The following is a 13,820-nucleotide window of genomic DNA, read 5'->3' on the forward strand; positions in this document are numbered from 1 at the left end:
ATGTTTGTATTTTATTTGTTTTATTAAAAAAATTAAATAAAAAACAGTTTTAAAAGAAAATGGCAAACAGTGTATCCTGTGATTATGAAAATTGTTAACACAACAAATTTCCTTTCTCCTGAGGGATGTTAAATCTCTAAACATCCATTAGCCGTTTTTTTTTTAACCAAATGCAACAGCCCAACAAATTAAAAGCAGCACTTTCATATATTTACAACCTGCAGAAAGACAATATGTGCTCAATCGCATACGATCCTCACAACAGCACAGAGAAACATGCACAGCCCGTGTCATTGAAACTGTCCATCTTTGTGTAATGCACACAGATCACAGGAAAATCAAGACGGTCTTGGTAAAGGAATAAATATGGAGCAATTTAGCTGTACAGATAGGCTTGCCGTTCATAACATAACAGTTGACACAATATCAGAGTATAATAATCACATGCCTATGCAAAAATGTATGAAATTCCCTGGAATCCCCTCCTTCCTTAGCTTTTGATAGGTATATTAATAAGTCATTTATTTTTCTCCACCTTTTTTCCCAATTAAATGTCCAAATACTGCTTTAATGGTAATGAGATGAAAGAAATTATTTCTGTTACACCCTTGGTGAGACAAGAGATGCACAATTTGATGTGAAGCGCTTCTGTTCTTGGTGAATGAGATGATACAAATTCAGCAGTCTTCCTCCTTGTCGATTATTCCTTTTAACCGCAAGCGAGCAAAGTCCTCAAATACAATGTCGTCATCTGTGGTTAAACTGCTGTTAGAAAGAGTAACAAGAGGTTACTTAAAGATTTAAATGAGAGGGAAATCTGATGTTGATATTAAAAATTCTTGCTTACTTTGTGTCAAACACTATCAAGTTGGTGTCAATTGGTGGATCCAACATTGGAGCAGCTGTAAAACAAGAAGAGTTTTATTATTAAATGATTAATGAATGTGTTATTACTTTGACAGCTACACACAGCCTATTTTAGTGCAATTAAGGAGGTGCTTTGTGTTTGACACAAACCTGAGGTCAAATGGAAAAGGGTGGAGTCTGTGGGTTTTGGATGCATTAAGACAAAAGGCAGTTCCACCGAAACATCCCTGAATGAAAGAGAAAAACAACACAAAACCAACACTGACATTATTTGAAAAACTTGAGGTGTGCAAGAGATCTTAAGATGGCGAATCTCTCAAGAACTGACTGGGCCATATTTCACTACAAAACCCAAACTAAAAATGCATGTGTGTGTATTACACACCGATCAGGCATAACATTAAGACCTAATATTGTGTCCCTCTTTTGCTGCCTAACCCGTCAAGGCATGGACTCCACTAGACCCCTGAAGGTGTGCTGTGGTATTTGGTATCATGGATCGGACTTGTTTGTTCAGCACATCCCACAGATGCTCGCTTGGATTGAGATCTGAGGAATTTGGAGGCCAAGTCAACACCTAAAACTCGTTGTTGTGCTCCTCAAACCATTCCTGAACCATTTTTGCTTTGTGGCAGTGCGCATTATCTTGCTGAAAGAGGCCACAGCCACAAGGGAATGCCGTTTCCATTAAAGGGTGTGTACATGGTCTACAGATATGCAGCCCCATATGCAACAAACTGCGATATTCTGACACCTTTCTATCAGAACCGGCATTAACTTCTTAAGCAACTACAGTAGCTCGTCTGTTTGATCGGACCACACGGGCCAGCCATTGCTCCCCACGTGCATCAATGAACCTTGGCCACCCATGACCCAGTCGCCGGTTCACCACTGTTCCTTCCTTGGACCACTTTTGATAGATACTGACCACTGCAGACTGGGAACACCCCACAAGAGCTGCAGTTTTGGAGATGCTTTGACCCAGTCGTCTAGCCATCACAATTTGGCCCTTGTCAAACTCGCTCAAATCCTTAAGCTTGCCCATTTTTTCTGCTTCTAACACATCAACTTTGAAGACAAAATGTTCACTTGCTGCCTAATATATCAATATTATCCCACCCACTAACAGGTGCTGTGATGAGATAATCACTGTTATTCACTTCACAGTGGTCATAATGTTATGCCTGATCGGTGTACATACTCGTTTGGGTCAGTAAGATTTTTTGTATTACTTTGAAAGAAATTAATGCTTTCATTCAGCAAGGATGCATTAGTGACAGTAAACACAATTATGTTACAAAATATTTCAAATAAATGCTGTTCGGGAATCAAGAAAAAAAAAATCTATTCTGAAGAATCATGTGATACTGAAGACTAGAGTAATGATGCTGAAAATTGTCATCACAGAAATAAATTGCATTTTAAAATATATTACAATAGAAAACACTTATTTTTTAAATGGTAATACTATTTCACAATATTACTGTTTTACTGCATTTTTGATCAAATAAACGCAGTATTGATGAGCGTAAGAACCTTTCAAAACATCAAAAAATCTTACCAACCCCAAACATTTGAGCAGTAGATTTTTATGTATTGTAGAATATACGATTTTATGATTTTTTTGAGGATTCTAACAATTAAGCCACGTCCAATTCCATTGAACTGTAATGTCACTGTAATACTCAAGGGAATTCTTGATTTTTAAATATTTGCAATCTGGAAATCATAATTTGCCATGCGTAATATTTCATCCAGTTTTTAATCATGTCAAAGTTTTATCATATAAATAATAATAAATATTAGATTTTCTTTCTGGATCAGTGTAATATAGCTTCACCAGTGGCCCAAAAATAGGCTATTTACATTATTACAACATGTAATTTTTTGGATTTAAAGGTAAAATATGACCTTTACATTTCTTAATGATTCATGCGGTTTCATGTGTGTTGAGATTAGTGCTCTACCACTATAGAAATCAGACAGCAGATCATTGAACACCATGCAGATCTCCTTTTTATGGCAAACCTAGAAACACTACAGCAAGCCATCAGAATGCACAATGGATGTATTTACCTCTCCAGCAAGCTGCTTAAAAGCCTGACGTAACAGACAGATGAAGGGGAAGGAAACAGACAGAGAGAGATACATAAAACAATGGGAGAGTGACAAAATGATTCAATAACCAGAACAAAGCAGCAGAGAGGTGAGAGTTCAGGGAGGGAATACAAGGCTCGCACAGCATCCTGCAAGAGAGTTTTAACTGCTAAAGCACAGCACGCTAATTAAAGCCCCACCACTGAAAATTACAAAACCAAGAAAATGATATATATATATATAGAGAGAGAGAGATAAACTAGCCAACCAACTCTAGTCATACATACACAATGACTGCATGCGAGATAAAATCTGATTATCATTATTTCTAAAACAGCAGCAACATGTACCAGTCCTTCATGTGTGGAGCAGTACAGACCAATCAAAACTGCTCCCCAGTGTGTGACTGTAGAGAGGAAGCAGGTGTGACACATGACTCACCCTCCACGGGAGACCACCAGTTTGACTTTGACCCGATAGGACACCAGGACACCCAGAACTTCCTTATTACTCACATCCTTCACACTGCAGTCAAACACAAACAGAATCAGTCAGTCGGCTCTTTATCCTAAAAATAATTAAAGTCAACACGAAACCTAATTTTAAAAAAAATAAGGAATTCAACTGTTTTTACATTTATGAAAGATTACAAAGACGCCTGGACTGATGAATTGTATACAAAAAGAACAGGAAAGTATATTAAAGGCCCACGCGCAGCATTATTCAATGTGTTGACGTAATTTCCCCTGAAACAGGAAGACACGGCTGGACATATCACCCAACTCCTCCCCTTTTTAAAAACAGCCAATAGCGTTCCGTTTCTATCTCAGTTTGACTAGAGCCTTTCAGCTCGGTAAAGCCGCAGTTTCCTCCTAATCTCTAACCATGTCTCATCATAATATCCTCCCTATTCAACATGTAGAAAATAGTAAATGTGTGAACAAGTGTCCGATTTCAGCCGTAGCTTCATCGTCTATTTAGGGGCGGGATGATTCAGATTCTAGAGAGCATTTGATTGGACAGAAGATGTGATAAAAAGCTGAAGTCCGTGGTTATGTCATAAAAATCTGCGATCCATTTTAGCGGAAGTGTCAGACTGTAAGTTTTGAATGCTTATATCTCCTAAATGCAAATTTTGTCATTGTTTTGGAACACACCAGCTTAAGGCCTTAAGGCTAACATATTCATACTAAAAGCTAAAAACGGCAAACATTTCAGGGGGTCTTTAAGAAAGTGATTAGGGTCAAATTTGATTTCATGTACATTACATTCAAAGGAAAAGAAAGGAATGCTATTCTGCAAAGCTGCATTAAATTGATCAAAAGTGACAGTAAAGACACCAAAAAAAATCTATTTCAAAGAAATGCTGTTCTTTAGCTCTTTCTATTAATCAAATAATCCTGAAATAAAAGGATCACAGTTTCCACAAAAACTTAAAGCAGCTTGAATGGTTTAAACACTGATAATAATAAATGTTTATTGAGAAGCAAATCATCATATTAGACTGATGTCTGAAGGATCTTGTGACACTGAAGACTGGAGTAATGATGCGGAATATTCAACTATATTCAATATTACTGTATTTTTGATCATATAAATGCAGCCTTGGTGAGAATAGCACAAGTTGATTTCTGATTACTTTTCATTTACTTTAAAATTTTAAAGCTACACTGTGTAACTTTTTTAGTCTATTCTTAGCTAAAAACACTTAGTTCTTTCAAAAATATATGTGCTCATTAATGTATATTTACTTCTTTCAAGTAATAAAGTATTCTCGTAAGTTTATAATATGCCATTGAAAATACATAAGGTAATGGGATCTAACGGTGGTCGCCATGTTGCCCCTCCATCTTGAAAGTACATTAGCCAAAGAGGGACATACCCGTAAATTCAAGCTTCGCCTTTCGCGTTTTAACCGGTTTTAACACTGCGCGTCAACTTGTTCAGACTTGTCTGGTGCATGCGCAGAGAGTTTTCATCTCAGCAGCTCCAGTAACAGAGTGGAGTTTTCCTGGCTTGTTTATTCCTCAAAAGTCTGTTTTCCCTTGTGTGTTATTTCTGTGCGTTAATAACTCCGTAAGTAATAATAGTTATTGTCATTGTAGATGTGTTTCAGAGTGTGTCATCGCGTAATTCAGTTGATGTCACCTCAGAAGTATTTTTGTGTCAACATACAATAGCGTAATGCTCACCTATGTGAATAATCATTCAGTTATTTTGTTATCAACAATGTTTATTCGTTTATAGAAAATATTTGTTTGTAATGTATGTTGATGGAAATATGTATCAGGTCTGATCGGCTTGTTATACAGAGCGCACGGCAGTGCTAACGCACACACTTTTGTAACCGGACACCGCTTGTTAGCAGCAGCAGCGGCAGCTCCTTTTAATGCAGCTGCATTTAGCGCCTATATATGGTACAATAAGCTCTGGTTTACGGTTACATTATAAAAATGTAACATAAGTATAGTTATACAGTTCTTAACTGTGCATCTTCTGTCATGTCATTATCATGTATATTTACCATCCTTATTTGGTCTCTCACAGAAACCACATTTATGTACATATCCACACAAACCTGTTTATGCCTTGCAATTGGATGACTGAATAAACATTACTATCATCAAAGTTCACTCTGGATTAGCTGCAGTTCTTTCTAGCCGAATAATTAGGCAAGTTGAGTTCCAACCATCCCACTGCGCACAGAATATCCCACAGGCACCGTGTCGAATGTGGACGAGGTCGAACTGGAAGCCATATTAATCTTGGACTTAATCGGCCACCGTAGGAGTTGAAACGAAATCGGAATTGAGAAGAACAGAAACTAAACTTCACTGGATGGTCATATACCTTTTCACCACTAGATGGGGGAAAATATCACACAGTGTAGCTTTAAGTAGGACACTTTTCATTTTGTGAAAATCTGCTTAATAGCCTGAGCTTTGCACATATGCAGGAAGGCAGTCCGCCGCAATATAGATATTTTACTTTATAAAGTTTTAAATATGGATATTTTTATTACACAAACCCATCGATTCACTTCAGAAGGCCTTTATTAACCCCCCAGAGGCGTATGGATTACTTTTCTAATGGATGGATGCACTTTTTTGGGCTTCAAATTTTGGGCTGCTCTTCACTGCCATTATAATGCTCGGATTAGCCAGGACATTTTTTTTTATATAACTCCGATTGTATTGGTCTGAAAAAAGAATGTCATATACACCTATGATGGCTTGAGGGTGAGTAAATTATGGGATCATATACATTTTTGGGTGAACTATCCCTTTAAGTACAGTAATACTCACATGGTACTGGACGCCAGGTTGGTGTCCTCATGTTTGAGTTTTCCGTCCAGCGCCAGCCCTCTCTTCTCTCGATTGTTGTTGAGAGTGGGTGTGAGAGTGTACACTTTACAGAATGTAGAACTGGATGCCACTTGATCACTGCAAAACACAGAGACGTAAAAGGATGCACATTGTTACCCATGAACACATCATTAGACAGTCAGCAAACAGACAGAACACAACATGTTTTTGTGTCACTTTTAAGCAGGTTTGTTCTCCCAATGACATTTTAACCATAAATCTTGAATAAATGTGAACTAAAAGTTCAGATAATCATTTTAAAACACCAACATCTATACAGTCTAAATAAAATATGCTTACTCTGCCTCTATCTGAGCCACTGGACATTTGTACTGCGCTGTGCTGAAGAGACAGATATCAGCATACTGTCGTACTGTAGAGACACAAATGCAAACAGTACAGTAATAATATGTAAACAGATCATAGATGATGAGACTGATATGAAAATAATGTCATAAACTACACACGGCAATAGATGGTCTGATGGCTGTGACTCACCTGATATTTTAACCCTTTTGACAGTCTTGGTTGAGTTATTGGTGACATGGACGTTAACACTGATGGGTTCTCCATGGTAATATAGCTGTGTGAGAAGATCAAGGTTAGTTATAGGTACATTTTTTCTAACTAGTGCTGATCTGTGTTACACAGTATGTTACCTCTTTATCTAATGAAGCCTCTAGGTGTAAAGACCGGTCTGACATGAGGAAACTCCTCGTCGTCTCCACCATCGGCTGTGGACCGGGTTTCTCAGGGGCGTACTGGACTTTACGAATCACTAGTCGCACAGAATTCCTGTTGAGGAACAAATTCTCTACAAATAAATATCTTCTAAATTTATTTACACTAAAAAATATGGAAGCTTGTTTCCGCCACAAAATAAAAAAGATAATTGTGACTTAATTGCGAGATATAAACTCGCAATTACCTTTTTTTATTTTGTTATTCCATGGCAGAAACAAACAAAAAACAGAACTGCGAGATGTAAACTCAAAATTCAGAGGAAAATGGAAAAAAGTCACAATTGCAAAATGTACACTCATAATTCTGAGACGTAAACTCGTAGTTCTGAGAATAAAAAAAAAAAAAAAATCAGGATTTCGAGATGTAAATTCACAATTATGAATGTATACCTTCCAATTACGAGTTACAAACTTGCAAGTGTGGGAAAAAAAGTCTGAATTGTAAAATGAAAAAGATTTAAACTAAGAACCCCCCCCCCAATTCTAAGGGGAAAATGTCACAATTACAGATATATACCTTGCGATTAAGAGTTATAAATTCACACCTGTGAGGAAAAAGTCTAAACTGTGACATAAATGCGCAAATGTGAGGGGAAAAAAGTAATAATAGTGAGATAAAAACTCACTGACTCTCACACCCAACTCTTATTTTTTATTCAGTGGCGGAAACAAGCTTCCATAGAGAACAAATGATTCACCTTTTGTGATTCTTCTCTTCCATTGATTTGGCACAGAAAGCCCTAATCTCAAAGTCCACCCCACAGGCCTGGAGTGAGAAAGACGGATGTAAACAAAGCAAACAAAGTTTGCCCAAGCTTCACAAACAGGATGTGCGCAAAATTGAGTGACAAATCTGAAGGTGTTAGATGGAGATGTGTATAAGTGATAATACCTTTCCTGTGTCCTCAGGCCCGGGCTGCAGGGTAACTGAACATGGCAAGTTTTGAGGTATCTGGAAAACAGAAGAATATTTCCACCTAAAGGGTTAGTTCACCCAAAGATGTGTTCCAAAGAAGAACAAAGGTCTTATGGGTTTGGAACGTCATGAAGGTGAGTAATTAATGACAGAATCATTTTTTTGGGGTAAACTAACTCTTTACAGTTTTTCTCAAATGCTAAAACACAAAAGCCAATCCTCTAAGCCAAATGACCAGTTGTCTAAACACACTTACTAAATCTAGCCATCATTTTCCAATTTCATAAACACATTTCACATGAAGACACAATTCACAAAACACAATCCTCCGTTCTCATAAACCTTGCTAAAACACAAGTTGCAAAAGAACTCTGCTCATATTCTCAAATGAAAGCTCATGTGATGCAAAATGCTTGCCACAGTCAGCAATATTTGAACACAATGAACACACCTGGCGTCATTCATTACACAAAACAACTCAAAATTGAAGACACTTGTTGCTAATTCTGTGACCACATGTATAAAAGCAAGTCCAGAGTGCACAGTTTGCTGAAGATTCCAAACAAACACAATGGATGAAGGCAGAGTCAGGGGAAGAGGAATTCGAGTCAGAGGAGGGAGAAGAGCTGGCCATGGAAGAAGAGGAGCAGGCCAACAAGGGAGAGGAGAAGGTCCAGGAGGGAGAGCAAGACAACCTCGCACCATCATTACGGACGAGATGCGAGCAACAGTCATTGACCATGTCATTGTCCATGGCATGACAATGGCTGAAGCAGGACTAAGAGTCCGTCCAAACCTGAGTAGGTTCACCGTGGCCACCATTATCAGGGCATTCAGACAACACAACAGGTATTGTACTCTATTGCTTTCTTTGTCACAATACAATTTTACAAGCCTGTGAAAGTAGTCTATTAGTTTCAAATCAGTTGTTACTGTATTGTAAAACATGTCAATTGACAACACATGTTTCTTTCTTTAGAGTTGAAAGAATGCCACATAGAGGTGGGAGGGTTCCCATATTTACAGCGGCACAAGAAACCCTCATTGTGGATATGGTTCGTGAGAACAACCTCATCAGACTCCGGGAGATCAGAGACAAAGTCATTGCCGATAATGTCAACTTTGAGAGCATTGATGATGTCAGCTTGGCCACAATAGACCTAGTTCTCCGGCGCCAAAAGATGCGGATGAAACAGGTCTATAGGGTTCCCTTTGAGCGCAACTCTGCGTGACACAAAGACCTACGTTACGAGTATGTGCAAGTAAGTATACATCCATGTTCACAGTACAGCTAGTGGACATACTGTGTTGCCCAGTGGCCTACATTACTGTGCTACCTGATTGACTGTTGTTCTGAACACCTGTGCACTTTCACATTTTCACAGAGGATATTACAGTTGGACGCGATGGCCAGACCTCATGAGTACCTCTTCCTGGATGAGGCTGGCTTCAACCTGCAGAAACGAAGGCAAAGAGGCCGTAACATCATTGGCCAAAGAGCCATCACTGAGGTTCCTGGCCAACGGGGGGGGGGAGTAATATTACTCTTTGTGCGGCCATGGGTTTGGAGGGGCTTGTCCACCGGCATGCTGTCCTTGGGTCTTACAACACCCAGCGTCTCCTCACCTATCTAGAGGTGCTAAAATACATCCTCCTGGACCGCCAACAACACCATCCTTGGTTCCGCACATCACATTTATGTGATCATTTGGGACAATGTATGCTTCCACAGAACAAACCAAATCAGAGAGTGGTTCACCACCAACAGTAACCACTATTTAAACGTCTGTCTGTCACCCTACTCCCCTTTCCTGAACCCTATAGAGGAGTTCTTCTCATCGTGGAGATGGAAGGTTTATGACAGACAGCCATACACTAGAGAGAACCTCCTAAGGGCAATGGAGCTGGCCTGTGTTGACATCCCAGTGGAGGCCTTCCAAGGATGGATTCGCCATTCCAGGGTGTTTTTCCCGCGGTGCCTGGCAAGAGACAATATAGCCTGCGATGTGGATGAGGTGATGTGGCCCGATGCAGCTCAGCGACATGATGCCGCACAGTAATTGTGGTGTGAATAAAGTAAATAAAAAAAACTTCACACCCTGATCATGTTTTCAAGAGTACTGTTGTGTGCAATAGATTCTGTTTTTGCATTGAGTTGTGTTACAGTAGTGTACATGCAGAATTTACTATAGATTTATACTCTTCATGTGAAACTCACAAATCTAAATGCCTAATCCTCTGCAGAGATCTAAGAAGATCCATTACTGTAAAGTTTCTAAAAATATGCATTGGCAGTTATGAAACAAAGAACCTTCTCACAAATTGAGCATTGTGTTTTCAATTGTTTTGCTGTAGTGTGTAATGATGTGTATAGTGTTTACATTTTTGAAAGCTTCGAGCTACTCTTTTGGTGTGAAAGTTTGAGTTTTGAAGTGAGAAGGTGTGGTTGTGTTTATGTAGCTTTAGAAAAGGGTGTTGTGTTTAGACATTGGGGAACATGGAGGAAACGTTTGTGAAATGTGTTTTAGCATTTGAGAAAAACTGTAAATTAACACTCCACACACCCTAATATCTGATCATGTACTTCCTATTTATGAAAGATATCCCAATATTAAAATTACCAGCCCATACAAAGTCGTAATTATCTTAATGTTACAGCTGATAATTGATAAATGCTCAATATTAAAAGGGTAACACTTTACAATAAGGTCTCATTTGTTAACATTAGTTAAATGAGTAGCTCACTTCAGAATTAAAATTCCCTGATCATTTACACACCCCCACGTCATTCAAGATGTTCATGTCTTTCTTTCTTCAGTCGAAAAGAAATTAAGGTTTTTGAGGAACCCATTCCAGGATTTTTCTCCATATAGTGGACTTCAATGGGGTACAACTTGCAGTTTCAAAGCAGCTTTAAAGAGCTCTACATGATCCCATACGAGGAATATGGGTCTTATCTAGCGAAACGATCACCATTTTCAAAAAAATAGGAAAGTGTATATACTTTTTATTAAGGTTTTTGTTTTCCTCAAAAACCTTAATTTGTTTTTGACTGAAGAAAGAAAGACAAGAACATCTTGGATGACGTGGGGGTGAGTAAATTATCAGGACATTTTCATTCTGAAGTGAGCTACTCCTTGAGCATGAGCAAACAATAAGCAATATATTTTTACAGCATTCATTAACCTGAAAATGTTCAGGTTTATTTTAGTTCACTGAGCATTAATTAATATTAACAGGTAATGTTTGATCTTAAAATTCTATCAGTAAATGTTAAGATTAACATTAACTAAGATTATTAAATGCTGTACAAGTATAGTTCACAGTGCTCCACCGCAGCAGTTCCTTCCAGACCGGTCTGAAATAGTCCCAATATAAATACTTATTATAAGTGTACCATTATGATTCAGGGTCAGACAAAAACATGGTTTGGAAAATGGATTCATGTTGTACATTCTCATTATATAATTTTTGTCAATCTTGAACACAAAAAAAGTTACGGACAGCAGCTTTAACTAATGTAATTAACTCAAATTAATAAATAAAACCTTATTGTAAAGTGTTACCATTAAAACTTTACCACTATACTTTTTTAGTCTTACTAAATAACAGAATGAAAGAAAATTATTTTCATGTTATGGTCAATAAACTGCCAATATTTAAACTTTACACTATTATGTCTTAATAAATCAAATAAATGAATAAATAAAACATTATAAATAATAAAACATTTATTACAAAGTAATGCTAAAAGTGAATTTAAGCATAAATAAATAAACAAATTGAATGAATAATATTATATTTATAATACAATATAATTTAATATGTAATTAATAATATATTAATTATAAACATAGCTAACAAATATATACTGTGCAGCAATAGCCTGGGTGGTTTCTTAAAGGTAGGGAGAAACTCACAGTGAAATGGAAAGGATAAGCATTCTGGCCCAGTTTCTTCAAAAGTCTCTCCTGCAGACGACTGTGGGGTTTGGATTCCTCTGGAATGGGAGGATAGGCTTGAAAAGTGAAGACGTAAAGGTCTTTCCGGAAGGACAGCCCTAAAACGTCAAGGTCCTCGCGGCCATACCGGAAAGCACAGGTTAAAGTCACAAACACTGGAAGAAAGAAAGATCAATTAAAGTATTAGGGATTATTACAAAAACACAAGTGGGACATCATTTGCATTTGATGTGAAGCAACATGAGATAAGTATGGAAAAAAATGATCAACAGGAAAACTAAACAGTAGAGATGCACAATATATCAGCATCATATCATTTAGTTGTGTATTCTCATTTCCATATATTGACATTTAGATTACCTTTGCCGCCATCTAATGCTCACGTAAATCTTTAAAAACACTACTAACTTAATAACAGTTAAAGTTTTTTTTTTTTCAGAATTAATATAAATTTTTCATACTTTACTTTGTAATGTTTGAGATGCTAAACTCACTTGTTAGACGTATTTATTTTATTATATTATTTAGGCAAAACAATATAGAATTTTACTATCTTCAATTTACCAAATAATTATTGGCTGTCATTTATATTTTTTCTTTATACCAAACAGCAAAGGTGCTTTCCAGCTCACCTTTTCTTTCTTTGAGATATTCGGGTTCGATCAGGATCACACCATCTGTGGCAGAAGTACAATATGTTGTATCATAAAACATCAGTAAAAGTCTTCTATTGAAAGTTCACGGTTTTACTTCTCTATTAACTTTTTTTATCTTAAGCCACTGACCAACGGGGTCTACGTGATCAAGATGATCCACAAAATCTCTTTTCCCCAGGTATACTGTAACCTGTGAAAACAGACAGGGTTGTAACTACAACTTGTGGAAACCAAAACTGTGATAGTGTGATAGAGAAAGGTTTTACCTTGCAATTTGGACTGGACTTCTTAAATACCCTTTAGAACAACAGGAATATGTGCATGAATAACCACAGATATTATCAGAGTTGATCGTTTGTACAAATAGATGGGAGCCTTTTAAAGTGAAGCAGATGGCAAGAACCAAAAGAGCAAACAAATGGTTGAGAGCAACAAATGGCATGCTGGGAGAACTTGTTTGCTGGCAAAGTCCAGTAATACTACGATCATGCTTGACAATATTAATACTATACTGTTTCATGAAATAATTAGAAAGAGCAGTATGATAATTTTGCATAGACCTTACATGAGCAGCTGTTGTTAGCTCCCAGGCTATACCACATGCATGCTAAAGGATGAAATGACTTCTACTAAAGCCTTAAAATACATGTCTAACAAAATTATGAAGATTGAACATTTTTTTATATATTAAACGTGCATATTAGGTGCTGTTTCTCCATCATGCTCAGTCAGGTTATCCAACCACGTACATTTTCAATCCAGCGAGTATTAGCTTTCCTACTGTTCGCTTCATATTTTGAGCAATAATGATAACAAAAATATTGTATTTGATGTCTGAGGCTTTAAAGAATACTCACCGGGTGCCTGCCTTGTCCCCCATAATGAGGGAGGAATTGTCTGTGGGAATTTGTGGAGGAAAGTACAGCTATGGCACAGAGTGTAAACAGAAGCGTTCAATCACTCCCTGGTAGCTGGCGGTGGGCGGAGCTACGTGCGGGTCACGTGTTCTTCCACCCACAAAAGTTGCAGCAGGAGATACAACAACAACGAAGTGGTGGCTCAGAATCACAGTGGATAAAATAAATGCATTATTTATTTATCTATTAATATACTTATTGAATTATACTGATTAATCATATCTATTTATTTTTATATTAAAGAATTAGTTCACTTCGAAATATATTTACTCACCCCCATCTCACCCAAGATGTTCA

The 13,820-nt window shown here is 37.4% G+C and overlaps 1 protein-coding gene across 2 annotated transcripts; it reads right to left on the reverse strand.

Moving 5' to 3' along the window:
- Nucleotides 1-25: 25 nt before the first annotated feature.
- On the reverse strand, nucleotides 26-13,610 carry arrb2a (arrestin, beta 2a). 2 transcript variants are annotated; one of them, XM_079805434.1, is made up of 16 exons: nucleotides 13,464-13,589; nucleotides 12,873-12,903; nucleotides 12,736-12,796; nucleotides 12,583-12,627; nucleotides 11,909-12,105; nucleotides 7,965-8,024; nucleotides 7,771-7,838; nucleotides 6,989-7,124; nucleotides 6,828-6,912; nucleotides 6,630-6,702; nucleotides 6,270-6,407; nucleotides 3,406-3,489; nucleotides 2,944-2,967; nucleotides 1,018-1,094; nucleotides 848-902; nucleotides 26-765 (listed from the first exon to the last, which is right to left on the reverse strand). In XM_079805434.1, exons 1-16 carry the CDS (start codon nucleotides 13,484-13,486, stop codon nucleotides 678-680), a joined length of 1,245 nt encoding a protein of 414 aa, XP_079661560.1. In that variant the 5' UTR covers nucleotides 13,487-13,589; the 3' UTR covers nucleotides 26-677. The 2 variants fall into 2 exon arrangements, with proteins under 2 accessions (XP_079661560.1, XP_079661561.1); XM_079805435.1 differs by lacking the exon at nucleotides 2,944-2,967 and having other exon boundaries at nucleotides 13,464-13,610.
- Nucleotides 13,611-13,820: the final 210 nt, after the last annotated feature.

This window comes from Gobio gobio, assembly GCF_949357685.1.
Source record: "Gobio gobio genome assembly, chromosome: 22".
NCBI classification, from domain to species: Eukaryota; Metazoa; Chordata; class Actinopteri; order Cypriniformes; family Gobionidae; genus Gobio; species Gobio gobio.